This window comes from Cupressus sempervirens, chromosome 10 (genome assembly GCF_028749045.1).
Source record: "Cupressus sempervirens isolate cs-2001-9-10 chromosome 10, ASM2874904v1, whole genome shotgun sequence".
NCBI lineage: Eukaryota > Viridiplantae > Streptophyta > Pinopsida > Cupressales > Cupressaceae > Cupressus > Cupressus sempervirens.
This window is the reverse complement of record NC_143127.1, coordinates 902,993,080-903,019,590: the sequence shown is the minus strand read 5'-3', so window position 1 is coordinate 903,019,590 and position 26,511 is coordinate 902,993,080. Positions and strand designations below refer to the sequence as shown.

Genomic DNA, 26,511 nt, shown 5'->3' with positions numbered 1-26,511 from the left:
TACAAATTGGTATTTTACTCTCCTTTTTAACCACATTAGGATTAATGAAATTTGTATAGCTCACTCTTTTAATAGATCTTGTATAAGTACCAAGCCCGTGAAACTCATTTTTTAATAAGAATCTAGATCATTCAAATTATGATCTTTATATTTGAATTATTTATAAATCTATTATAATTTTATATATCCAAGTATATTTATATCATCTCTAAAGGTTCCCACCACATTTCCTTCCATATGATAATATGGTCTTTAGATTAGGATTCTTGAATTGTAAACATTTGACATCTATTTTGAAGGAAACTCTTCATTTTTTGTAGTCATGTTGATTGGCTTCTAATTCATAATTTATTTATTTTAATTAAAACAATATTTCTACAAAAATAAAAATAAAAATAAATGATAAACATACTTGGTGTAGTTTATGATTGATAAGGTGATCTACACTATTTTCCTTCAATTTTTTTTGAATAAAATATGAAAACTTAATTTTATAGTTATGCATTTACTAAAATCTATTTTTCTCATATTATATATATATATATATATATATATATATATATATATATATATATATATATATATATATATATATATATATATATATATATATATATATAATTTGAAAATTCATCAAATACAAATCATGAAACTTTACCTCTCAACCTTACTAGTGTAGATTTCTTTCTTTTTAAGATTTCAATCCCAATAATCCTTTTTAGTACTTTGAATTGAATGATAAATCTGAGATATTTAAATAAATAATATATTATAAATAAATATTGTTTTACTTAAATATTTTATTTATCTTTTTATTTTACTAAAATTTTAAAAAATTTAAAATAATATTCATAATTTTTTTTACCAATTTTAAAACATGTAATAGCTAAAGTTTAAAATTTATGGTTACACATAAATACATAAAGATATGAATAATACTATTTATAACACATATAAACTTTTTTGGCTTATGGTTATATTGATAAAAAAAATATTTGTAACGGATACAAAGAGAATGAATAAATAATATTCATGCATAAAAGGATAATATAGGAAATGGATGTCAAATTATCCTATATCGAAAGTGAGTTGATTTTGTTAAAAGACTACAAATATTGTTAATCGTTTTCTATTACAATAGAGGAAAATGTCTACAAGGAGAACCTTTATAGTATCCTTATTATTGGTGACAATTTTGTACTTCTTCTTTTACAAATAACTCCCAACATTGGCTACACAAATCCCAATTACATTGGTCACATGTATAATTTCTTTTTTGGTCCCATGTAATTGGTCTCTTAAAATAGCATGAGTCACAAAAATATGATGTAAATTGTCCTTTCTCAATTACCAAATCATGTTGTGGATGTTTTGGATGGTTTATGATTGTATCTCTAAAATATTTCCTTACCATTTGATTGCTTTTCTCCAATGATAAACTTTCCAATAATTCCTTCCTCATTATTACATCCACCTCATCCATTTTCTCATTATTTATTTTGCACAACATCTTCACCATTTCATATCCACTCCTTGTCACCACTCCATCACTATCTAATGCAACTAGCCATCTTTTTTCAATGTATAGAAGATCACCAATTAATTTGAGTTCTTCATTTATCAAATTTAAGTTGTCATCAATTTCTTCACAATAATACTTTCAACGATGCCAAAAAGTTACCATGTCCTCAAAAGATAGTTTAGGCCAACACATATCTTGTACCGCATCTTCATACACATCTTTGAGCATTGAAATATCACAATCTTCTTCAAAAAGATAGCCGACATATAGAATTTGAACATTTCTATGGACTTGGTTTGCTTGTTCTAAACTGAATTTCATTTTGAGTTTTGAACTTGGAGCCTCAGCATAAAGAAAAATCAATTTATCTTCTATTATTCCCTTGTTCACCTGTAGTAATAAAAAAATATAACTCTTATTAATAACATTTGATAATATATATAATAGAACAATAAATTATAATTTATTTAAAAAATCAAATAACAATCTAATAAAATAAAATAAAAACTAATTACGTCAATATAACATCTTACCAGATTAGATTTATTGAAGAGAAAACTCAAGCTTGACTCAATATGCATGATAGATACAATTTCATTAACCTTGCTTTTGGTGAATGGAAAGGCCTCTACACCCCATGACATCATTGCAGACAATGCATTTTGATTTGCAATATTTCCTTCTTCATAAAAAATGATGCAAACTGGATTTTTCCTTTCCACTTTAACCATATTAGGATTGGGAAGAACTGTCCAGCTCATTTTCTGAATAGCCCTTGTGTAAGTACCAAGCCCATATAATTCATTTCTAAGTAGAGGAATCCAGATCATTTGAAAATTGTGGCCTTCAGATTTGACTTCTTTGTAAATCTGCTCTAACTTCATATATTCAGGCGTGTTTAGATCACTCATGAAGATGCCTACCACATTGCCCTTTAGCTGATCCAACGGTACCTGAAACATTTGTTTTACAACATATTACCTGAATCGTGCAAATGTGTAACATTCATTTTAAAAGCAACTAAAAATTTTGTTTCCAGTCATATGATACATTGAATATATCATTTTGGTTCAAATTTATGATTTCTATATTTACATGAAAACAATAATTCTGTAGTATTATTATACAATGAACGTACCTCGTTTAGTCTACCGTCGAGGAGGTGATGTGCTCTGTTTTCCGTCAATATTTGAATAAAATCAGTAAGCCTACTTTCATTGGGCGGCCCAGCTGTTTCAGAAGACTTTCTTGAACATATTGATTCTATGAACTGTCCAATTCTATTGGAAATTATTTCTTCTGTATTCGAGCTGTCTGAACTCTGGATTATGCCCTGCCCTGAAATGTCATCTTCTCCAAATCTATGTTTGAAATCCCCAAATTTCTGTTGTTTATCCTCCACCACTACATTCGCCATGCAACAGGCAAGTTCGTTGTCAGCTCTGTAACCCCCACTATCAAAGAAAATGTAGGTAATGAGACGATGGCGCCTGAGGTCAGTTGAAGCGATGGCACACGATCCTATTGGCGCCAACTTCAAAATTTGTCGGAGACATTCTTCTTCTTCTTCTCTCTCTTGTTTTGTCGTTTCACCGTTCGCTTTTACTCTTTTCACATAAAAAATCCTGAGCCTTCCACTTGTAGAGTCCGTCTTTGCTTTTTCCATGGCCACCCCAACGAGTCGTTGTAGAAGATGATGATGGTGAGATTCCATGCGCAGAGGGAGGCCGATCACGGCCACAGTCGTATTCTCCTCCAACAACATCGATGTTGACCGCTCTATCAATTCCTCTGTTGCGCTGTCCCATTCCACGTGCTTCCCGCGCAGCAAACCCACTCTTGCACTGCGCTTCCACTCCTCCCACTCCTGCATAGAACAGATACGAAAGATGAGTCATATATGTCTATGAACAGATACGAAAGATGAGTTATATTTGTGTAATTTATATATATGAGAAGAATTGCAATGAGATAAACATGTAAAGATCGGATCCTCCACTTACCACAATATCTTCTTCAGTCAACACGACTATCGGAGAATCGTCCTCCTCCCGAATTTCTTTCCATCTCCCTATCAATATAACACTTCTTCCAATATCTACATAGTCGCACTGCTGTAATTTTATTATTTTCTCCATTGTTACTCCGTCCAACTTGTAACAATTCAACAATTTCAGGATAGTCAAAGATGGTAAAGTTTCAAAATCATCTGACAATGTTTCTAGTTTGAAACACCATTCTATTTTTAAAATGTCTAATCTTTTGAGGTTCCCGAATCCATCTGGAAGGCTCGAGATAAACAAGCCCTTTAATCACAAGGTCTCCAAGCATGTAAGCTCCCCGAACCCTGAAGGAAGACTCGCAAAGCTGTTACAGTCATGCAAGTGGAAGGCTTTTAATGCTGGCAGTGCTTGAAATCCAGGAGGCAACTCCTGCAGTTTCGGACAATTGTCCACAGTCATTTGACTCAATAAACTTAGCTTCCCAAAGTCTTCTGGAAGCGCCACGATGTTGCTGCATTCACTTATTACTAATATTTTTAAACATTTCAATTCCACAAAGCTGTTGGGGAGACTGGATAATGAGTTGCATGATATCAATTCCAGACGAGAAAGAAACGGCATGTTTCCAAAAGAAGACGGAAGCGACTCTAAATTCAGCATTGAATGGAGAGTGAGCGACTCTATCCGAAGCTCTGCAAAGCTTTCTGGCAGTGTATTCAAGGAGGTGCATCGAGTCAAGTCCAACTTCTGTAGAGAAGATAGACTGCCAATGCGTTGAGGTAGTTCCCTCAAATTGTCACAGTCTCTCAGGTTCAGTTCTTCAATTGCAGTCAGGTTTCCCAGGACTTCAGGTAAATATTGGAGAAGGGTGCATCCGGATAGCATCAGACAAGTAATTGAAGATAACAGCCCAAGTTCCTCCGGCAGAGAAGCCAACTTTGTGCAGCTTTGCATGCTCAAATACTTCAGTTTCTTGAGTTTTCCCATTCCTTGAGGTAAACATTCCAAGTCACATTTATCCAGAGTCAAACGCTCGAGAGCAGCCAGATTGCTGATTTCTTTTGGTAGCTGCCCACAACAATTAAGGTGAAGATTTACGAGAGATGCAGGGAGCCCAAATCCGTCTGGCAGTTTCACGAGTTTCTTCGCTTCCACAGTAATTTTTTGTAAAGAAGGTAGATTTTGCAATGGAAGTGTTTCAAAGGAATGGGCATAGCGATGTGGTACATGATGAGAGATGATCTTCAGACTCGGTGGAAGCTGTGTACAAATAACAAAACGTCGCATAACCATCATTTTCAAATATGAAGATTTTGGAACAGTACGTGTTAATTAAATCAAGCCTGAAAACTAATTGTAACCATGGAAAGGAAGACGGTTACAGCAAATCATAGTCATCGCAATAAAATAAAATCAACTTACAGCCGCAAACAGTAAGCTGAGACCGTGTTGCTCAAATTGCAGAAGGGATGAATATAAATTAATATACTGGTTATTTCTAATTTGTATTTAATTTGAAAGAATTCTTACCTTATGCAAATTCATGCCTTCCTTCGATCCATTGAAGAAAGCCGTCAGACCCACCAGTTTTGAAGCAACTTCGAACGGGAAATCAATTGTATCTCCCACACTGAGATATCTCAATTTTTTAAAAGCTCTAGCATTGCAGCGAGACCCATTGATCTTCACCCAATCTCCGATCATCAACACTCTCAACGACTTGCACGTGGCATTCAGATGTATGGATTCAACTGGAATTAAGGAGTCGTTCCAAACAAGGGAGATGCCCTTTATATTTCTGAGATCTGCTTCATCATCATCTTCTATGACTTCTAATAATTTTTTGTAATTTGATATCCTTGTTCGCTCGCCTTGTTTCTCCCCCATTAAGCGAAGGACGTCGTGAACAAGAACGACGCCCGAGGCACTTTTATTGATTAGCATTTTGCTCTGAAGAATCTTAACCGTAGCATCATCTAAAATGTTACAAACAAGCTCCCATTCCCAGCCATGAAAATATTTGCAAATATCTAGGAACGCCTCTTGATCTTCCTTCTCCAGCTTACTGTAAACAAAGAAAAGTTGTTTGCCGAGATTTTCTTCCTTCGCAAAACCATCAGGCTTTCCATCATGAAGCGCCTTGACAGCATCTCTATAACTTCCCAGCTTTCTATCATCTCTCAAGTGCTTTCCGAAAACAGACAAGAGTATGGGGACGCCTCCACATGCGTCTGCAACATCATTCATGAGAGCCTCTTCTGCAGCCTCACATTGTTGTCCTTCAGTCTCCAAGATTGTTGATCTCAAGAACCTTCGTGCCGTATCCTTGGAAAAAAGCTTTCACATCAAATTCCTCATAGGTGATCCTGGATTTTGATATAAGATTTCTCTCGCGGGATGTAATAAATACTCTCAGTTTTGTTTTTGACTTCCCCTGATTCTCTATTGACATAATTGATTTGTTGAACCATTTTAAATCTTCTGGCAGTAGTTGTTGGACATATTTTTTCTGGACTACATTATCAATGAAGAGAAAGCAAGATTTGTTTATCATGGCATCTTGGAGGCAGAGCTGGCCAGCTTGTGGGTTGCCAAAATCCTGTTTCTCTCCACCAAAACTATGAACAATTTCTTGTTGGAGCTTCACAATGTGGGATGTCTCCTGGGTAATTTTCTCATCGATTATGACCCTGCAAAATTTAAAGCCTGCAAAAGTTTGGGGATAGTTCTGGTACAAATTCTTAATAACTGAAGCTGCAAGCGTGCTCTTTCCCACACCACCAAAGCCGCATAATACAACGGCCCGCACCGGCTCTGTACCATCCATATCCAATAATGTTGTCACCTTTGCCACTGCATCCTCAATCCCAACTATTTTTTTGGATAGAAAAAAAAAATAGATCATGTCATAAAGGGTATTGACAACACTTCTTCAGTTTTTTAGTTTAAATAAGTCAAATTATAATCCTCATCTAGCTTTAAACCTATCAAAAGATAATGCAATAAATGAAGTTGTTACCTGGCTCAAACTGAAGTAGATTCAGAGGTGATTCCTTGAAATGCTTTGTTTTCATTCTTAAGAGCTCTACTTCAACCGCAAAACCAAGAGAGCTTCTTATGTCTTTTAAGCTTTCATTAGTCTTTTCAAGTTGGGCCTGGGTGGTTGTAGCAGACCAATATCTATACAAGTCACCAATTAGCATTATACAATTTAGGGACTGCTTGTCTCACAGATTTATATTGGCTTAGAAATAAAGAGTTGCTATATTATTTAGTTGTTGGAAAAATATCATCAAAGAATAAAGCTTATTATTCAAGAATATAGGAAAAAATTACAATGAAAAATTGAAGTTGGACTTTGACATTAAACAATTTAGTAACTACTGTAGAAATAAATAGTTGTTATATTATTCAGTTTTTATTTGGGCCATTATAGTAGGTGGAAAAAAATATTATCTTGATTAGGTAGTGATTATTGATTTAGTAAAATTTGATAATATTAACAAATATTATAATCATATTTAAAAAGATAAATCATAAAATCTACATAAAAATAGTATAAAGGATAAAATTAAGAATCATTTTAAGAATTGTTAATTAAATATAGAGACCATTAAATATTAAGTATTTAAAATGTTAATTTTAAACACAAGCGTTATTTTCAATTCTAAACTATATATTTTATAATCAAAGAAACAATTTGATTAATCAATTATCTAAAAGTAATGACATAAAAATTTCAAAGGTACATTCAAATGATTAAAATAAAGGGTATTGCATATATTAATGGTCATAGCATAAAATGTAGTTTCAATCATAACTAATATCCCAAAATCGTATTTAAAATTATGGGAAGCCAAAATCAATAAAATTAAGAAAAGAAACATCATAACTTTAAAATTATTAGGTTCAAACTAGAACAATTTTATCTTAAAGTTATTTCCATTAAAAAATTTTGTAAAAAAATAAAAAATTTGAACATCATATGTTTCAAGCTAAATATTTAAAGGAAAATCATGTCAATAATATAAAGTGGTATGAAAAAGTTGTAATTATCTTGTTTTTATAGAAGAAAAAAATGGCAATGAAAGCGAAACAACCTGCTTATGCAAAAAATGCAGAAATTGAAAACAGTCAATCACAAAAACCTAAATGGGTAATAGATAGAAGGGCAACCAATGAATCCAACCAGAAATAGGACTAAAAATTAGCAAGTTGTTCCTCCACTGATTACTAGGAATAGGTTCAAAATCTTGGCTTCCACACAAGAAGCAAAACATAAACCAAAAAGTATATATAGAATTGAGACTTTTGAATCCTTAATTCTTTGTCATGAAGCTAAGGATAACAAAAACCTCAAAACTCAAAAGTAACAAAGCAACAAATAGGAAATAGATGAAAGTGAATGGAAAAATGTGAGAAGGAAAACCAGAAACTCAAAAATTAGGCAAAAGCAAGTGGAAACATCTTCACATCAAAAGAAAGAAGATAGCCAGCTAGAAAATTAAATGACATACTTTAGTAAATTAAAGTATGTAAAGTATTTGGGATCAAACAAATCTGTGCCCCTATCCCTATAGGAAAACTTAGGCAGTAGGATTAAGATCAGTATCAATAAACCTTGACCTAAAACTGTATCATTTTCCAATAGCATTCCCATCGACTATAAAAAACTGAGTATATACTTAGAGCCTAATTAGCACAAAGAAAATGGTAAAACATTTTCTATTTCCAAATGCCCTAAAGCCTATATCCCTCCCCGTAGAAAACAAAAAGAATTTGTCAGAGATTATAAACACGGATTTAGAACAAACAAATTCTAAAAAATAGAAAACCTAATAGATAATTGGAGTTAGCAAGAAGATAATCTCATTATAAGCAATAGATTCAGTGAGAATCGATGACAAGACTATTCAGATCTAGGAGTATATGTATATGGGAATGGTCTTGAAGAACTCAATCCAAATCTAGTAAAAGGCCTAAAAAAGATCTGTGGAAGTTAGGTAAGTAATATAAATTATTCTAAGCAATTGCTATATCTACGTTGTGCAAACAATATTAGGAATGAAATGGTTTCTATTTCAAATTACTTTTACAAAGGGTATCCTATTAACTTTATAGCATCGGAACCAAATTATAATCAATGCCTTAAAATGGTATGAATGCAAAAATGTTCCTCCTAAATTAAACCATATTGAAATCCTGATCAAAATAAATAATTCTTTAGGAAAATTAGAGGATATTGAATCAAATTTCAAAACATCCAGCAACATTAAAATTTTAGTGAACATAGAGGTAGGGGAAAAGGAACTTAAGTCAAAGAAGATCATTCTAAAAGGTTTCACAAATTTTGAAGGAGAAATAAAAGGTATGGTTAGACCAAATCTTATAATGGAAACCAAACTCACAAATATTAAAGAGGTTCTAAGAAACATCAGAAAATGGAGGAAAAGAACAGAGGTATTAACAAAATAGAAGGATGACATCCCAAAGCTAAACAAAAATAGAAGGTAGTATAAAGAAAAATCAATAGAAGGGAGGATAATGGAACATAAAATACATACAAAAGAAAGAGAATCAATAGTGCAAACAATAGCATAGAGTTAAAATGAAGATATTGGAAGACAAAGAAAAGAGAGTAGAAGATAGTCAAGACAATCAATTTAAACTATCAAAACTCAAAGAATGTGAGGCTTGTCAATGAGAGAATAATGTATTAGAAGAGACTGAATTTACCATGCAAAATTTAAATAGATTGTCACATGATATCTTATTTTTACAAAATGGTATTAAGATCAAATCATAATAGGAGAACAAATACACAATGCTCATGGGAAAATAGTACTACAAGACCATACAGAAGAGAAGAAGAAAGAATCAATCAGTAAAGAAGCAGAGGGAAGTTTTCTATGGAAAAGGAATAAATATGGATCAGAAAAGGAAATTAGATTAGGAGACAATCAAAATCAAAAGAAATACTATGAAGAAAATCCCATAGCAGAAAAGCAAGATACACTAGAATAAAGGGATTAGTGCAAAAAAAAGGACAAAAATAGAATAAGGAAGTAAAAAGTCCAAAAATGATAAATGACAATAATAGATGGGATCAAAAAGAATCTTCCAAGAGAAAAATAGAAAGAAGGATTCAAGGAAATTCAAAAGTAGAAGAGAATAGAGAAAATCAGGAACAAGGAATCTTGATCCCAATAGATACATCAGCATAATGGAGTAATATTACAATTTGGAAAAAATCAAAGAAAAAGAGTTATACATGTTGGCAAACACTGGCGAACTGGAGAGATCTATTTGGAGATGGGAACAAAGAAGAACAACAGAAAACTGAGAACAATAAGGAACCCCTAATACCAATACGAGTACCAACATACATCAAAGCAATAGATCTAGAGGAAGAAATAATCTTCAAGCAACAAAGGACATAAAATAACCAAAATTGAAACAATCAAATATGGGAGGAGTTTGGGGTTCTGAATGACATAAATCAAACAAGTAACAAATGGGAGATCAAACAACTCGAAGAGAATAAAGAACAAAATAGAGATGAAAAGGAACTAGAAGATTAGACCTTTAAGGAGGTAATAGAAGAAGAAGAGAATAAGGAAGAAGAAAGAAACTCAATTAGCATAAATTATGATCAACACTCATTAGACAATCTAGGCATTTCTATTAATCAGGTAGGTTTTAGAACTTACACTTTGCATAAATATTATATCTTTTGGTTTTTACTATAAGTGCTTCTCTCAAGCACTTACACTCAATTTTTTTCCTCTTGGGCATGTTGCTATGTTATAGTTTTAAACAAGCACACTTGCATATATTTGAGCAAATATCGTGATAATTTACTCCAAACCTTTTTTATTCCATAAGGAATCAAATCAATGAATCAAAACAAGAATTATAGAAAGTCAAACCCTAAATTTAAAATGAAACAAATAGAGATAATCTCTTGAATTTTCTTTGTGGAGCTATCTTAAAAATGCTCAATTTTGAGTAGTGGAAGACAACATTGATGCTTCTACTTCAATTTCCATATAACATAGTTTTGTGTTGGACATTTTAAGTTGTAGAGAAGGATTGAAATTTTTCTAGAAGAAAATAAAAGAATTCTTGTTAATTAAAATTTACATTGAAAATTTAAAATTGAAACCCGAAGAAAACCACACCATAATATTTTTATTTTTATTTTTAAATATATATATATATGGTCCTTCTCAAATATCTATAAAAGGAAATATAAGAATCAAATAACATCTGTAAATGAATTGAATTTTTTTAATAGAATTAAAAAATTAAAATTTTGGAAAAAAATATGATATATGTATAATATTTTACAAAATTTACCACATGACTATCTATTTAAAAGAACTAATTATAAAACTTTAAAAAATATTAAGTTTTTATAATGTATTAAAAACAAATTTATAAGAGGTCAAAAACAAGTTTGGAAAACAACTTATTCATAAAATTATAATTACTCTTGCAAACTTTTACATTAATCTATATGGACAATTAAATTTATGAAAATTAACACTGATGGTTCTTCTCGTGGGAATCCTGGTCTGGCTGGTATTGGCGGAGTGGCTCGTTGTAGTTCTGGGAATGTTAAATTTTTCTTCTCAATTCATAAGGGTGATTATACTAACAATCTCATGGAAGCTCAGGCTATTTTATATGTTGTGGAACAGTGTTGCTTGTGGGAATGGAGTAAGATTATTTGTGAGTCTGATTCCCAGGTGGTGGTGAACATGCTTTCTTCGCAAGAGCTTGAGGATGTTAGTTGGCAGCTGGCCACTGTTGTTAAGTAGCTGTTTTCTTCTCTTCCTCTTTTCAGTTCATTAGGTTCAAGTATATTCCGCGAGAATGGAATAGACCTGCTGATTGTTTAGCTAAATGGGCTTCTAGTCATGATCCGGGTTGGAATATTAGGGATAGGGGGTAACTGTCCTTTGAGATGGTGCAAGAATTTGATGATCTTGTTGCTCAGGATCGAGCTCCTTGTTGAGCTCTCCTTGTTGTATTTCTTTCTGTCTTAATAAATTTTTACCCCTCTTTTTGCAAAAGAAATTCTCACTTAACTTCTTTCAAACCCTAATTCTAACATCTCACCAATTAATGGACAAAAAAATGTCAAAAATAACTACTCCAAACAATCTAAAACACAAAATCCTCAGAAAAAGGAACAAAAAAGAGGTGTTTTTCAAAGCTAACAAATTCCATGGAGCTGACAACAACCCATCTAAAAGAAAAAGTAAAAATTTCTAAAGTAATTTCTACAAATCCACTATGATGCATCGCTAATCTCTTCTAATGTACTTAATCTCTATTAGAAAAGTAAAGGGAAAATCAGAGAATGATCTATGCTTGATTTAGGTCTAAAGTTGCCTTGCACATTGAAGGAAAGTGACAAACTGGTTTTCATGAATGCTTGAGACACTAATTTTCATCAATAAATCCACCATTTTTAGAATTTAATACAAGCTAAATCTTATTTGTTCATAATTTTTCTATAGCAATCACTATCAAACTGATTGAATTCTTATGAATCAAGCTTTAAAAACTACACAATTTGGGGATTTCATTATATTTTGAATGATCACATACACTCAGCATATCGACTGAGTGACAATTTTTTATGTAGCTACTGAAATAGCTCAAATTTATATATGCGGCTCATATTTTCCTCCAATTTAATCCACTATGGTCACAAATCAGGGGTCATTATTAATTCTTATACATCAACGTTATAGATGCTTTTTGATTTAAAATATTTTAGGCTATTAGAAACGACCTTGTTTTCATAAGCCCACTTTTTTTCTTGGGTTATCGTCAAGCCAAGAAAATTAATTTAATAGGTATTCAGTTCTCATCTAATTGTATAGCTTTCAAACATACAATTTATATTCAAATAGTGGCATGCTTGATCTATTTGTCTAAAGATGATTCTGAGTGAAATACCATATTGCCCATGTGAAGAAAAAGAAGTCATAAAAAATAAATATAAAGCTTGCAAACAATTATAGAAACCCGCGTTGTGGAAGACAAAAATAAGGCAACCTAAATTGAAATCTAGCTAAATGCAAAATCATCAATTAATAAATAAATAAATAATTGTTGGAAAAAAATAACAAATTCACTCACCTGAACTATACAAAAGCACCCAACTCTAGTAGAACAAAAATTCTACTACAACCCTTAAATTGTGTCTTGTGAGCATAAGCACATAAAGAAAGGATACACATGCAAGTTTGTACTCAACATGAGAGTTTATTAAAAAATGTAAAACTTATGAAATCATACATAGTAATTGACACCACCACTAGATGGCTCAAAAGAGACCAAAAGAAAGAGCAAAAGTTGTAGCTACAAGATGTCGTTACCCTCTCTTGGTCTCCCTTCTTGCTGAGTTTTGGAACCACCTAGAAAGTGACGTAAGTGATGGAGTAGGCCAAAGCTGGCATATTGATTGGTTAAACCATAATTGTTGGGGACACTACTAAAACAAAGGCCTTTGATGACCATTAATACACAAGACAATCATAAATTTCGATAATTTGTATTATGAAATGGAACACAACTTACAAAACGAATGCTAATTGTAGAAGATCAATGTTGTGTGCCACGTTATTATATCCCTTCCTTTTGACTAGCAAACATGCATGCAGCCACTCTACAATCATGCATGTTGCCATATGCTACTCTTCAAATATTTTGAATTCGTTAAAATTAAAATTAAAAAGACAACTACTAAAATTTAGCTGTGACCAATCATAAAATAGAAATAAATGAATAAAATTGAGTTTTAATAGAATCATTTCACAAAACCATATCTTAAAATTATGCGCACCGTTTTCAAAGCATAAATCAATTGGATAAGAAAGAGGCGAAAACTATGGTCTCCGCCTAAAGATAGGCGGGACAAAAAATAGAACTAAAATAGAAATGACTAGATGTAGGCTTCACTCTAGAAATATAGAAGCTAAATTATGGGTTGAAACAGTTTATACTAGTTCATACTGTTGCATACAACTTAAATAGAACACCTATTGAGCAAATATGGAACATAACATTAGAAGAGGCATGAAGTGCAGAAGAAATCATGTAGTATCTCATTTTAATGTCTTTGGTTATAATACATATGCCACATTTTTTATGAAAGAATGAAAAAATTTGGCTTGTAGAAAATAGCTCTTATTTATTAATTAATGAGTTTAAGGGGCTTTATAATGAATGGTTCATAAGACACAATGCTTGGTGAAAGTTTTGTTAATGAAGTTGTAACAAAAGTGGGTTTAACTATGGAGGAAATTCTGTCGTTAAGTGTCACTTCTCCAGAGTATTAAGTGTTCTATTCATTCAATAGAAATGACTTCGCGTGAACCACCTCTAACTACCAAGTTAATAAATTTGACTCAAGTATTAAATCATACAAACTATAAATTATGTGTCTATGATAGGGTTCTATTTTGCTCTGTTCTACTGTCACGCTCTGCTTTTATACTGTACAAATAACGTACTCTATTATTTTGTTTGTTCTGTTTTGCTGTTATTTTTATTAGATCAATACACCATATCTCCTCTGTACACGAATTGAATCATATTTTAGCGAATCCCCCGACAATTCTTTGTCCTACAGCGTGTATAGGTTAATGGTGGGAATAGCTACATCAGCCCTGTGCAAATTTAGAGCATCCCTGGTGCCTTACACTAAACAGCCAACATTTACAGATCCCATTGGCCCAAGATTCGGTAGAGGTATATCGATATACAGATAGATTCATTCTGAGGATCAACAACATTAATTACTCTAGTAATTTAATAACAATGTTTTAAATTTTCTACATAAAATTGAGCCAAGATTTCTCTACAACTAGCCTATTAACATCTAAACAAACTTATTATTAATCCAAGCCCCATTGTCCTGTCTTGGGCCCATTTTTATCTAGTAAAATTAAATAAGAATATACTGTAACAGAAATAAATGTGTTGAGAGTGTTCCAAACCTGGGAAGTCTTTCCTTATTGATGTAATCAGAGCACATGATCGCCCCCTCCACTATCATCTGCACTGCTCCACATAGTCTCTCCCTCTGATGGGGCATCCTCTCCCTGAAGACCTTGAGATCTTTCGCAAGGTCAACAATTGCTTGCAAGAGGTCGATACATTCGGAAACATTAGATCTCACTGTCACGCATCTCCCCAGTACAGATGCAACCACGGACAGCCCCAAAAATACCCAGTGGGCTTCCCCGACCTTCTTCAGCCCTTCCAATGCTATGCTCCCCATTTCCTTAGCAATGTCCTGGAAACACAGAGTTTATACTGTCAGTTATAATAGACTACAAATTCCTATATTTCACGTCTCGCCAAGGAGCAAACTAACAGCAGTACCGTCTTCTGTAGATTTTCAGCTTCTGTTGAAATGAAATCGATGAACTGAGCAGCCAGAGTTGTGTTGGAGGCCACGGACGTCAAGTGAGAGGATGACGATGATGATGCCTCTTGTGAGGAACCCTGCAACAGTCAATAGACAACTACTACCAAGTTCATGAACATTTGTTAACAAGTAAATACCCGTACACTGGTTAAGGACTGTTTGGAGGGTTCGAACTGTTTACCTTGATGTTGTGTAGATGATAATCAACGAAGCTGATGAGGGGCTCGATTTGATCAACTGGATCGACTTTCTGAATGCGAAGGTTGAGGGAATCGATGGATAGAGGCGGTGGAGGAGGAGAGGAAGGCAGACTGTTAATGGGTGGTTGAGGAGGCAGGGATGATCCTTCATGATGAGACAGAGGAAGAGAAGATGTGGTGGGTATTGGAAGATCAGTAGGGAAATGCTGGTCAGGGGATGATCCTTCTCTTCCATGAGGAGGGGTCGTAACAGTATGCCGATCAGAGATGCAATGGCAAGAGTTACCCATGTCCGCCGGTGATTGCTAACAGAGTTTAGATACACAGAAATTGAATAATGAAGAGGAAACTCTCTGCATATGATACCTATTGTTGGGCAGCATCCTGGAAACATCCCAAAAGCAAAGCATATTCTTCGATGTGTACGTGACAAGAATTCAACATTATTATAGATGTACGTTTCAATTTGAGATCACACAGTCTGTCTGTACCACGAAAGTAAGAGAGGAGGATGGAGGGCAACGGCTACCCAGCCAGTTATTTCGACTGGCTGGGTATGCCATGCCGCCCACCCCATACATGCAAATTCGTTCCGTATTCTGCAAGTAATTTTTCGTTTCGCGTGCGATCAGAAGACTGTCCCTTCGTTCCATATTCCGGCAGAGAATTGTACTCTGCAAAAATCATGAATGTTTGGTCCGAATTCACCCTTGTACGAAATCATCGTGTGGGCTCACCTGTCATCAATATTCATATGGCAATTCATTTAATCATTTTTGTGGCCATTCAACTTAGGGATTCCTCCAAACAATTTGTGGCTGTGGTCCGTTAACAGACGTCTATTGTATATCCAGTGTTAGAGTTTAAATTTGTGAATTATATGGATTGAATCTGCATTACTGGCATGCATAGGCTATTATTCATTTATGGAAAAATTCCACGAAGAAACAAACCATCATCTTTGAATGAATGAATTTTATATTTTATCTTAGCTTTTTAATTTCCTCTCATAAATATTGTTTAAGAAATATGTCCTTCGTAGTTTCTCAACTATTGACTCTTCAAATATTTCATTTAGTTTCCTACCTTCATATTATTTTATACCCTATACAAATATCTTCGTATTCTACGAACTCAATAATATATCATGATTTATAAGCGTAGACCACCTATTTGATGAAAACTATTCACCATGTCTTAGATGATGAATTGGTTCGTAGGGAAGGACCAAAACATTCTAAAAGTTATGGTATGCCAAATTTTGATATTTAACTTATTGAGATGCAAGGATCTATGTAGAAATCTTAGAATATTAAAATGTTAGTCATTTTAAAGTGTTGTCTAATATTCATTATGTTCTGGTATCAATAATCATTCAATCAAAATTATCAATACTTAAATGTATCAGACTATAGGTAGAGGTATTATTATTTTTGGGACTCCTTTAAAATTAGTAATTGAGGGATCAAGATGACAAAAAGGTCACCCTTATTGGAGGCTTTGTTGATAGTGGTACTCTTTTCCTAGTTGTGTAACTAAAATTCTAGTTTTCTCTTCAATTATAATGGTTAAATAGCCTTTTTCAAATGCTCTACAAAAATTAAACTCTTTAATATAATGTATTCTCAGGGATTCATTTTATTTCAACTCTTTAATAGTTGTTGTAGCTAACCTTTCAATGATAATTTTTTAAGATTCTTTCTATACATGCCTTAATTCCTTGTAGCTATTACTATACACGTACTAATACATACTTATTGAAATTTATTACTCCCTCTATACTTATACAAATGCTATGAATGACAAATAATTTTTCCAAAATCTTAAACAAAATTTTAACTATTAGATTTTGGAAAAATTCTTTGTCATTCATAGCATTTGTATAAGTATAGAGGGAGTAATAAATTTCAATAAGTATGTATTGGTACATGTATAGTAATAGCTACAAGGAATTAAGGCATGTATAGAAAGAATCTTAAAAAATTATCATTAAAAGGTTAGCTACAACAACTATTAAAGAGTTGAAATAAAATGAATCCCTGAGAATACATTATATTAAAGAGTTTAATTTTTGTAGAGCATCTGAAAAAGACTATTTAACCATTATAATTGAAGAGAAAACTAGAATTTTAGTTACACAACTAGGAAAAGAGTACCACTATCAACAAAGCCTCCAATAAGGGTGACCTTTTTGTCATCTTGATCCCTCAATTACTAATTTTAAAGGAGTCCCAAAAATAATAATACCTCTACCTATAGTCTGATACATTTAAGTATTGATAATTTTGATTGAATGATTATTGATACCAGAACATAATGAATATTAGACAACACTTTAGAATGACTAACATTTTAATATTCAAAGATTTCTACATAGATCCTTGCATCTCAATAAGTTAAATATCAAAATTTGACATACCATAACTTTTAGAATGTTTTGGTCCTTCCCTACGAACCAATTCATCATCTAAGACATGGTGAATAATTTTCATCAAATAGGTGGTCTAAGCTTATAAATCATGATATATTATTGAGTTCGTAGAATACGAAGATATTTTTATAGGGTATAAAATAATATGAAGGTAGGAAACTAAATGAAATATTTGAAGAGTCAATAGTTGAGAAACTACGAAGGACATATTTCTTAAACAATATTTATGAGAGGAAATTAAAAAGCTAAGATCCCTTGGTTTGATGATTTTGAGACCATCGTTTAAAATATATAATTCATTCATTCAAAGATGATGGTTTGTTTCCTCGTGGAATTTTTCCATAAATGAATAATAGCCTATGCATGCCAGTAATGTAGATTCAATCAATATAATTCACAAATTTAAACTCTAACACTAGATATATAATAGACGTCTCTTAACGGACCACAGCCACAAATTGTTTGGAGGAATCCCTAAGTTAAATTGCCACAAAAATGATTAAATGAATTGCCATATGAATATTGATGACAGGTGAGCCCACACGATGATTTCGTACAAGGGTGAATTCGGACCAAACATTCATGATTTTTGCAGAGTACAATTCTCTGTCGGAATATGGAACGAAGGGACAGTCTTCTGATCGCACGCGAAACGAAAAATTACTTGCAGAATATGGAACGAATTTGCATGTATGGGGTGGGCGGCATGGCATACCCAGCCAGTCGAAATAACTGGCTGGGTAGTCGTTGCCAAGATTTACCAAAAATTTCCAAGCTCATTAATATGTGGACGCGGACCACCATGAGTACCAATTGACCGAGGAACGCTTCTTACTTTCATTCACATGGGAGGTTTTAGAGTACGAAAATGTCTATGCAGCATCAAAAAGGTATATTTATTAATTAAATTAGATTTGAAAAGGTAAATACTTTCTAATTTGTATTCTAATTAATAAATATAAATAAATTGTCTTATTTTATTAATAAAATTAAATTTCAAAATATAATTACTTTCTATTTTTCATTCTAATAAATGAATATAAACAAATTGTCTTATCAAACATCTTTTCATGTGTAGACACCCCATAATATTGCACTATGTGATGTAAATTAGAATTAGAAATATAAGTCATGGTTAGTTGAGTTCATCTTGTTAATACAAAAATTCATAAAACTAGCATTTGTACCGATGGTCTCCAAAGGTTAAGCATATAGTTTTTTGTCATTTGCATATGCTATGTGTTCATATCATTGGATAATGATGAGAGAATTGATTACACAATATTTAGAGTAAGCTTTTTATTTACACTTGAATGTGTAATTTTTTAATTGAATGACATGTCTTTAAGACAGCTAACACTAGCACACATATATATACTTAATAAATATAAAAATATGTAGAAAGATATCCTTTTTGGGGTGTCTATTGTACGTTATAATTTGGTAAAAATAAGTGCCTCGAGAAGATATCTCTTCCCATATTTTATATATAATAAGTATATATATGTGCTAGTAGAATTCATGGTGCAACATATAATAAATTGCGTGAATTTGATATAAATTATTTGGGTTGTGATCAAAGGAAGGTAAAGGTTGAGATGGAGATGTAGGCTGAGAAGCAAGAGAATGATCTTGAGCCTTAGCTTTAGCTTGATGGTTCTTGCGACGTTGATGAGCATCTTGATTATGATCAGTTTTACAAGGGATGGTAGAAGTATTAGGATCAACTACCGTAGACTCTGCAGAAGGAACATCAACTGTTCAAATGCAATAGTAGAAGGAACAAATGTAGAAGATAAGACATGTGCAGAAGGTGTAGGTGAAGTAGGCAAGATGTGCGGAGGTAAACAACCCTTAGGAAGACTAAGCTTGATAATCTTAGCTACTTTATGTTGTTCATAGTTTCTATAGAGATGATCATGACAAGTAGGTAGTTTTTTAGGACAAGATGGCCAATAAAAATCAATCTGAGCACAATCTCTAGGACGTAATTGTTTATAAAGGGGTAAAAGTACAAACATGTGTCACCCTTTTACAAAAAAAAAGACTAACATAAAAAAAAAAGTTTTAAAACTTCTTTTTTTTATCAGTAAATGGCCAAGGCCATAATAATTAATTATAATGAATAATATACAATAACATTCCATTGTTCAAACGGGCACTAGTAGGAAAGAACGTGGAAAGAAAACCTCCAGTCTAGCCTAGGACCTTAGTCCTTTATTATTACAAATTAAAAGGGGCATACCCCAGTCCAAATATCCAAATTCTACTATAAACAAACTCAAGCGATGATGAACAGTATGAAAATTACATTACTTAATATTCTCAATCACCTCTTGATGAGGGATTAAAGCTTCTCTTATCAATCTAGAATTTGAATATAATGTCCCTGTCTAATCACTCCAATAAACCGTTAATAAACTAACATCATAATATCAAAACCTTTAAGCTTCTAAATAAAGTAGGAAGAATCCTTTATGAAACATTTAAAGAAGAATCCAAAAATAGATTTATCCTATCCTTTAAACATAAGCACAGTCATAACCATAGAAGTAAAGCTAGCTAGCTAACCAAATATTCTCATGAAAAAATGAAAGCCATGCCTAGAATTTTAATAAGACAACAACCTACTAAACATAGAAGTTAGGGACATTCCTTCAAATAAAGCTTAACCTCCTAAGCTAGAAATGGTCATCAAAGATGGCATATATTCTTATCAGAATGTCAATCCACCCCTGATGCTACCCTATGAATGAAAAGATAATACTACACCATTTATCACATCTAACACTATTTGTATTAGTAATGAAAAAGCTTAATGGGAAATGCCAGAAGAATTACTGCAAAACATGCATCAATATACACTGTTGGAACTAACCCAAAAAGGAAGGGCCAAAGCCGTCAGAGTCCTCTGCAATCCATATCCACATATTAACATTCATGCCCCGAATGGGAAAGGGACACCCATTCCCTTAATTATCTATCTAATCCTATCATCCATATCTAAAAATACACAAAATATTCTGAGGAGCCAAAAAACTCTCCAATCTAGAATCTACCTTAGGATCAATTGCATACTAAAACAAAGCAATGTGAAATTAACCAAATCTTAATATCATAATCCACTTAGTATGAAGCTCTTCGAATACCACTAATCTAGTTTTAACCAATATACCTTTAAACCATATGCCACATCATAGAGGCAAACCATAAGCCAAAAAATTCATGTCACTTCACAAAACTTCAAGAAATTGAAATGTTAAACCATACGACATTGAAGAAACATCTATAGAAATGATATATCATTATATTATTGTTATGCTTGTTGATTACAGATACAAAATAAAAGAGCTGCAGAATTTCCTTAAGTTGCAGGGAGCGTATACATATACCATAATGTGGTATGTTGCTTTACATAACAAAATAATACTACTCACAGTCCCGAGTACACTAAAGGCATTACTATATTCGCTAAACCAGAGCCTATTATGAATACATACAACCTGCCCTTCCCTATCCACAATATATATTAACCGAATTGAGGACACTTATCTTCGATACACCATAATAACCTTAGAGACTTCATTGGGGTTTTTCGCTTGAAAATTAGGGGGGAATTCAAAGTCAAACTTTTCCCTACTTGTCTTCTCCATGTTAGGCATGATGAAGTTATGGGCGTCCAAATCCTCAAAGATAACCCTAGGTTCAATGTATGCATTGTAAGCATTGAGATCATTTGTAAGCTAGGTTTTGTTCTCATCTACCACTATTCTCATTCATCCAAGTAGGAAATGGATGTTGGCCTCCATCCTGGGCCATTCTCTCTAGAAAGCATAATTTTCATGGACAACTAGCAAGGGGCGACAAAAAGAAACCTCCAACTCAGGAGAGCCAAGTGGAAGCTCCATATATATCTTGGGTAGCAGAATTCATATTTTTTTGTCGATGCTTCTAACTACCTTTTCGAGCCCCTTCCTCCATGTAGGATTGAAGATGCTACTGCAGAGTTGGATAATTGCTCCCGGTTTAATTCTTACTCTGGCCATACATCCTATGAAGGAGCCAATAATGTTGTTGTTTGTCCTTCACGTGTAGCTGTAATCAAAAAAACCTTCTCCAATGGCCCTACTCATGGCTATCCTGGCCATGTCATCCAATAGGCTCAAAATTCTACTCCACATCTATGGCTTAACATTTTCATAGAATGCCATGGTTCGAACCTCTGATGTGTGGAAGACATTAATTTTTGAATCTATTACTTCAAAGGCAGGGCTACCCTAGGGCAAAGATAGCGATAGAGTTTAAATAAACCAGGTCACAAGATCTGGAAGCCTCTAAGTGTGACCTCATGCTAAGGTGAGGCCAGCATCTCAAGACACAAGTTGAATGCATAAGATGAGATGAGGTAAGAAGGTAGTCCCAAAAATGATGATCAACCACCTTGATATCTGATAGGCAAGTTCCCATCTATCTCAATGATTATCCAAGGTGGTAGACTATTGAAAACTAAGTATCGTCTAAGACTACTAATGATGTAAACAAGGGCCACTTCCCCAAGTGAAGGAAGTCCTCTATATTATAATCTTAGTGAAAATAAATTATAAATATATCAGGTAACCAAATGGGGAGAGGAAAAAAATAATCCTAGGGCCATGGAAGCTACAATGATCATACTCTATGAACCTTTAATAACTTGAAGATTTATACTGTCTGCTCCTTTGTTTGCTAAAGCATCTGCCTTTTGGTTTCCTTCTCGGAATATGTGACAAATCCTAGAATCAGCTAACTAATCAATAAGCATAAGGATGTTGCTAATTCTAGAGTTTAGAACCCAATTTGGTGTAGCCTATTTCTTAATTACATTGAGGATGATCTGAGAATCACCCTCTATAATGACTTTTGTCAATCCAAGTTCGAGACAAAGAAGGAGGCCTTTTTCCAAGGCTTCTAACTTTGTTAGGTTGTTGGTTCTAGGCTGAATCAACAAAGCTTTTTTGGCAATCCAATTGCTTGAATCATCATTTATAATGCAACCAATCCCCATCATTTCAGGGTTGCCTCTAGCTACTTCATCAAGGTTGAGTTTATGCCATCCATACGGGGGGGAGACCATTTACAATCTTCCCTAGCCTTCTTACTACTCTTGGTGTATACTAGGGGTAGGTTGATCAACTTACTCCAGTTCTTCTTCATGAGACCATCCCAAGCAAAAAAGGAACCTTCCTCTTTGCAAACCTTCCTGAGATGAGAGTTAGTGACTTCCACAATGATAGCTTCTATCTTAAGTAGTAAAACTTCCAACTCCATTTCAGAATTTTAGAATATGTGTCTGTTTCTCTCCTTCCAGATCTCCCAAGACACAATCATCAAGCAAATGTTCTATAGTTTTCTATAGATCCCCTTAATCATGTTAATGGGCCATCCTTTCAGTAACTCGGAGAAGGAGCTCGAAAAAGGGGATGACCATCCCAACTTTAGTCTAAGCCATTCCCAACATGATTGAGAGAATGGACAACTATATAGTAAGTGCTCTACATCTTCAATATTATGTTTACATAAAACACACCTGGATGGCCCTTGAAAGCCAAATATATGCAACCTCTTCTGTTAGAATCCTATTTTGGGAGGCTAGCCATAGAAAGAAACTTGACTTGGGCAGGCAAGCTGCATGCCAACATAGATTGAGTGGAATTTCTATTTGGTCCCATCTTTGTGAGTGAATCAAGGAGTTGTATCCACTCCTAACATTGTATTTTCCATCCTTCGAGGCTGCCCAAATAAGTTCATCTTTCTTCTCAGTTTGCTTAACTCTTCAGTCAAAAAGAATCTTCTCATAAGCCTATCTTCCTTGGGGTGAATTCTAACTCCATCCAGAGATTTCCACACCCATTTGATCTAACCTTCAGAAGAGATTTTCACCTTACAGTCCTTTACTTTATCTCCCCAAGTAGATACTAATCTTTCTTTGAGGGCTGAGGGGAAGGTCTAGACATAATTGTGGGGAGACCTTCCTAAGAATCCTCCCAAAATAAGGCCTTGTCACCTAATCCTACATCCCATGATAGAAATTTGTTGATAATGTGATGACACTTTGTCATAAAATTCCAACTTTTAGATCCCTTAGGGAGATTCCTCATTCTAAAGATCGAAAGGGGATAACCCGCATTAAGTTATTTATTGTATAATATCTTGGCCCATTTTTGGTTTCTTTCTTTATACAAACTCCAAATTAGTTTAGCACCTAAAGCTTCATTTTGCCATTGTAAATTCTTAATCCCAAGTCCACCCAACTCCTTAGGTTTGCAAATACTCTCCCATTTAACAAGAGCTAGTCTCTTATCCTCTTTGCAATCATTCCATACGAAATTTCTGAGCTTCGATTCCAATTTTCCCAAAGAGCTCTTAGAAAGGGGCAAACATGAAAGAGGAAAGGTAGGAATGACTGAAAGAACCAATTTAATTTTAGTACTTTTCCTAGCCTAAGAGAGCCATTTATTTTTCCAACTTCCAATCCTAGCATCAACCTTTTCAATGGTATTCTGCTAGATCTTTCTAGATTTAGCACCCCTTTCCAATGCTATGCCTAGATATTTATAGGGAAACTGACCTTTTCTAAATCCCATTCTGATCTTCCACTTCTTTATTAGTGTTTAAGAAATATATCTCTGATTTGCCCTTATTTACTTTCTGTCCAGATGTTGCCATATATGAATTAATTATAGAATTTAAATTTAAGGCTTCTTTGACTATACTTTTACCAGGCATAATAGTATCATTAGCATATTGCTGATGTGTAATGTTGGGCATATTACTTACCACCATGATATTAGAGATTACCTAATTATTATAAGCATCTATTACCACTCTTCCAAATGCTTCTGCCATAATAATGTGTTAGAAATGCTTTAGAATAACTAAGAGGGGGGGTGAATCAGTTATTCAAGGTCCAAATGTCTTACTTCAAACTTTTTCGTCAAGTAAAGTGTGCCCATAAAACTATTCATTCATCCATGCCTAGACATTCCTAATTAGCAAGTTATTGTAAATCAATATGCAAGCATAACACATGAAAAGATCAACACATAATACAATGATTTACGTGGAAACCCAATTTGGGAAAAAACCACCAGTAACATGTCATTCAATTCTCACTCTTCTAAAGTGATGCCATGTGAAAGGCTTGCCCTATTAAAGGCTACAACACACTGTTAAATGTGACCTGGTTAAAGGATTTAGCCACCCTATTAGAAGTGGGCTTGGTTAGAGGACTTTAGAATATTCACTTGGAATGTCACCCTGTTAAAGGATTTACAAATGGTTGTTAAACCAATTGAAGTCCATAGAATTTTCTTTTACCCTAACTGATACAATTGCTAAAGAGTAAGAATAAGGGGTTTTGACCTTATTACAACATATAACTTATCTTGCAGATTTCATATCACTTCCCAGCTCATAACATTGCATGGCCTTCAATCTCTACAACTCTTGACAACTTGCCCTCCTTTCAAGCTTGGTCTCCTTGAGTCTCTATGCTCAATGTACTAGCACAATCATCTCTTTCTGACCACTCATCGAGGTAGAGTCTTTGTACTATGGTCTTCCTTCTCCTAGATGCCTTCTCCTTGACACCCTTTAACCACTTCGCAAATTAGCACACCAACAACTCTTGCTTCTTGGTCTATGACTCCTTAAATATAAATATGGAACTTCTTTTCCTGCTCAATTCTTCCCTCCTTCGATTTCAATTTGTATGGATTAGGTAGGATTCATTGAATCTAACCCACATTTTTTTCCTTCTAGAAACATCATGAAGGATCCTCTTGAATTTGCTCAAAAATGGTTTACATAGAATTTTGTGCCACCAGCTCATCATCCTTATCCTCTAACTGGTTCACAAAATTCAAGGTAACAACTCTATGGGCTCAGATTTGGGGAATCTTTGACATTTCCAATTATGCAGTAGCTTGGCACTATTGAAATTATGGTGCTTGGCACATACTGTGTTACTCGGCATCAACTATTTTTACTGATGCTCGGCACCTATTGTGGATTCACTCAACATCTACTAAATTTTATGTTTGCTCGGTTCCTTCTATATTACTCAACACTTGAACTTCATGTAGCTTGACACTCATTGATGAACTTAGTTAACCTTTGTAGTAAACCTTGTTACAACTTATACTTCTAGTGTTTCTTAGTGCCAACCTCTGTATCTTCAAGTAAGCTATTAATACATCATTTAACCATTGTCTTAGTTGATCCTTGCACTTCATTGCAAAACTATAACTCAACATTTCCTTTAGGTGCTCTTGTTACATCTTGTTGATTAAATCCTCTTCATTAATCAACAAAGTGATAGTACTTGGATCTTATAAACAATTGTCATTCTCACAAATAACAGATTTGACATCAATGACAAAACAATGATTGAAAACATTCTTTTAGCAACAATCTCCCTCTTTCAATTAATCTTCTTCTCACAATGATCTTTTCAATCAGATTTCCAACAATCTCCCTCTTTGGCATTGATGGCAAACCAAATTGATCAACCATTAGACCAAACTATTCAACCATGTTATCAAAAGATTAACTAGGTTAGAATAGTAAGTCAAATGTCAAAAGGAATTGTGTTACCATTAGTGTTCACATCTCAACAATCTCCCTCTTAGTTGTATCATTTTTCTTTTCTTTCTTCCCTTCTTAAATTCTTTCCCTCTGTATGCATTGCTCATCCTTTGCTATTTTGATATCAGCTTCTCCTACAACTATTGATCATTTTTGTTATTTCTCCTCAATCTTCATTCTTTTTCATTCTTCTCCCATCAGTTGTTGAATTGGTTTTTGCTATTTCTCCCTCTTTGACAATAATGCCAAAGACATATTATCTCAGCATCTTAAAATGC

At 33.7% G+C, this 26,511-nt stretch overlaps 3 protein-coding genes across 3 annotated transcripts; all 3 read right to left on the bottom strand.

Annotated features, from left to right (window-relative positions):
• Positions 1–1,093: 1,093 nt before the first annotated feature.
• LOC149536918 (uncharacterized) lies at positions 1,094–3,660 on the bottom strand. The gene is made up of 4 exons (XM_089805668.1): positions 3,526–3,660; positions 2,661–3,389; positions 2,056–2,475; positions 1,094–1,912 (listed from the first exon to the last, which is right to left on the bottom strand). Exons 1-4 carry the CDS (start codon positions 3,658–3,660, stop codon positions 1,661–1,663), a joined length of 1,536 nt encoding a protein of 511 aa, XP_089661794.1. The 3' UTR covers positions 1,094–1,660.
• Positions 3,591–6,364, bottom strand: LOC149536917 (protein SUPPRESSOR OF npr1-1, CONSTITUTIVE 1-like). The gene is made up of 2 exons (XM_089805667.1): positions 5,056–6,364; positions 3,591–4,785 (listed from the first exon to the last, which is right to left on the bottom strand). The coding sequence occupies exons 1-2, from the start codon at positions 5,770–5,772 to the stop codon at positions 3,835–3,837; spliced, it is 1,668 nt and encodes a 555-aa protein (XP_089661793.1). The 5' UTR covers positions 5,773–6,364; the 3' UTR covers positions 3,591–3,834.
• On the bottom strand, positions 5,621–15,861 carry LOC149536916 (uncharacterized). Its single transcript, XM_089805669.1, has 5 exons — positions 15,159–15,861; positions 14,932–15,054; positions 14,544–14,842; positions 6,545–6,705; positions 5,621–6,396 (listed from the first exon to the last, which is right to left on the bottom strand). The coding sequence occupies exons 1-5, from the start codon at positions 15,465–15,467 to the stop codon at positions 5,807–5,809; spliced, it is 1,482 nt and encodes a 493-aa protein (XP_089661795.1). The 5' UTR covers positions 15,468–15,861; the 3' UTR covers positions 5,621–5,806.
• Between the last annotated feature and the right edge of the window lie 10,650 nt (positions 15,862–26,511).

Coding starts and splice junctions, on each gene's coding strand:
- LOC149536916 (XM_089805669.1), bottom strand. CDS start 15,467: ATGGGTAACTCTTGCCATTGCATCTCTGATCGGCATACTGTTACGACC. Junction 15,055..15,158: donor ATCATCTACACAACATCAAG/GTAAACAGTTCG, acceptor TGACTGTTGCAG/GGTTCCTCACAAGAGGCATC. Junction 6,706..14,543: donor AATAAGGAAAGACTTCCCAG/GTTTGGAACACT, acceptor TGACTTGTATAG/ATATTGGTCTGCTACAACCA.
- LOC149536918 (XM_089805668.1), bottom strand. CDS start 3,660: ATGGAGAAAATAATAAAATTACAGCAGTGCGACTATGTAGATATTGGA. Junction 2,476..2,660: donor TCGACGGTAGACTAAACGAG/GTACGTTCATTG, acceptor CAAATGTTTCAG/GTACCGTTGGATCAGCTAAA. Junction 1,913..2,055: donor TCTTCAATAAATCTAATCTG/GTAAGATGTTAT, acceptor TTATTACTACAG/GTGAACAAGGGAATAATAGA.
- LOC149536917 (XM_089805667.1), bottom strand. CDS start 5,772: ATGAATGATGTTGCAGACGCATGTGGAGGCGTCCCCATACTCTTGTCT. Junction 4,786..5,055: donor AAGGCATGAATTTGCATAAG/GTAAGAATTCTT, acceptor ATTTGTACACAG/CTTCCACCGAGTCTGAAGAT.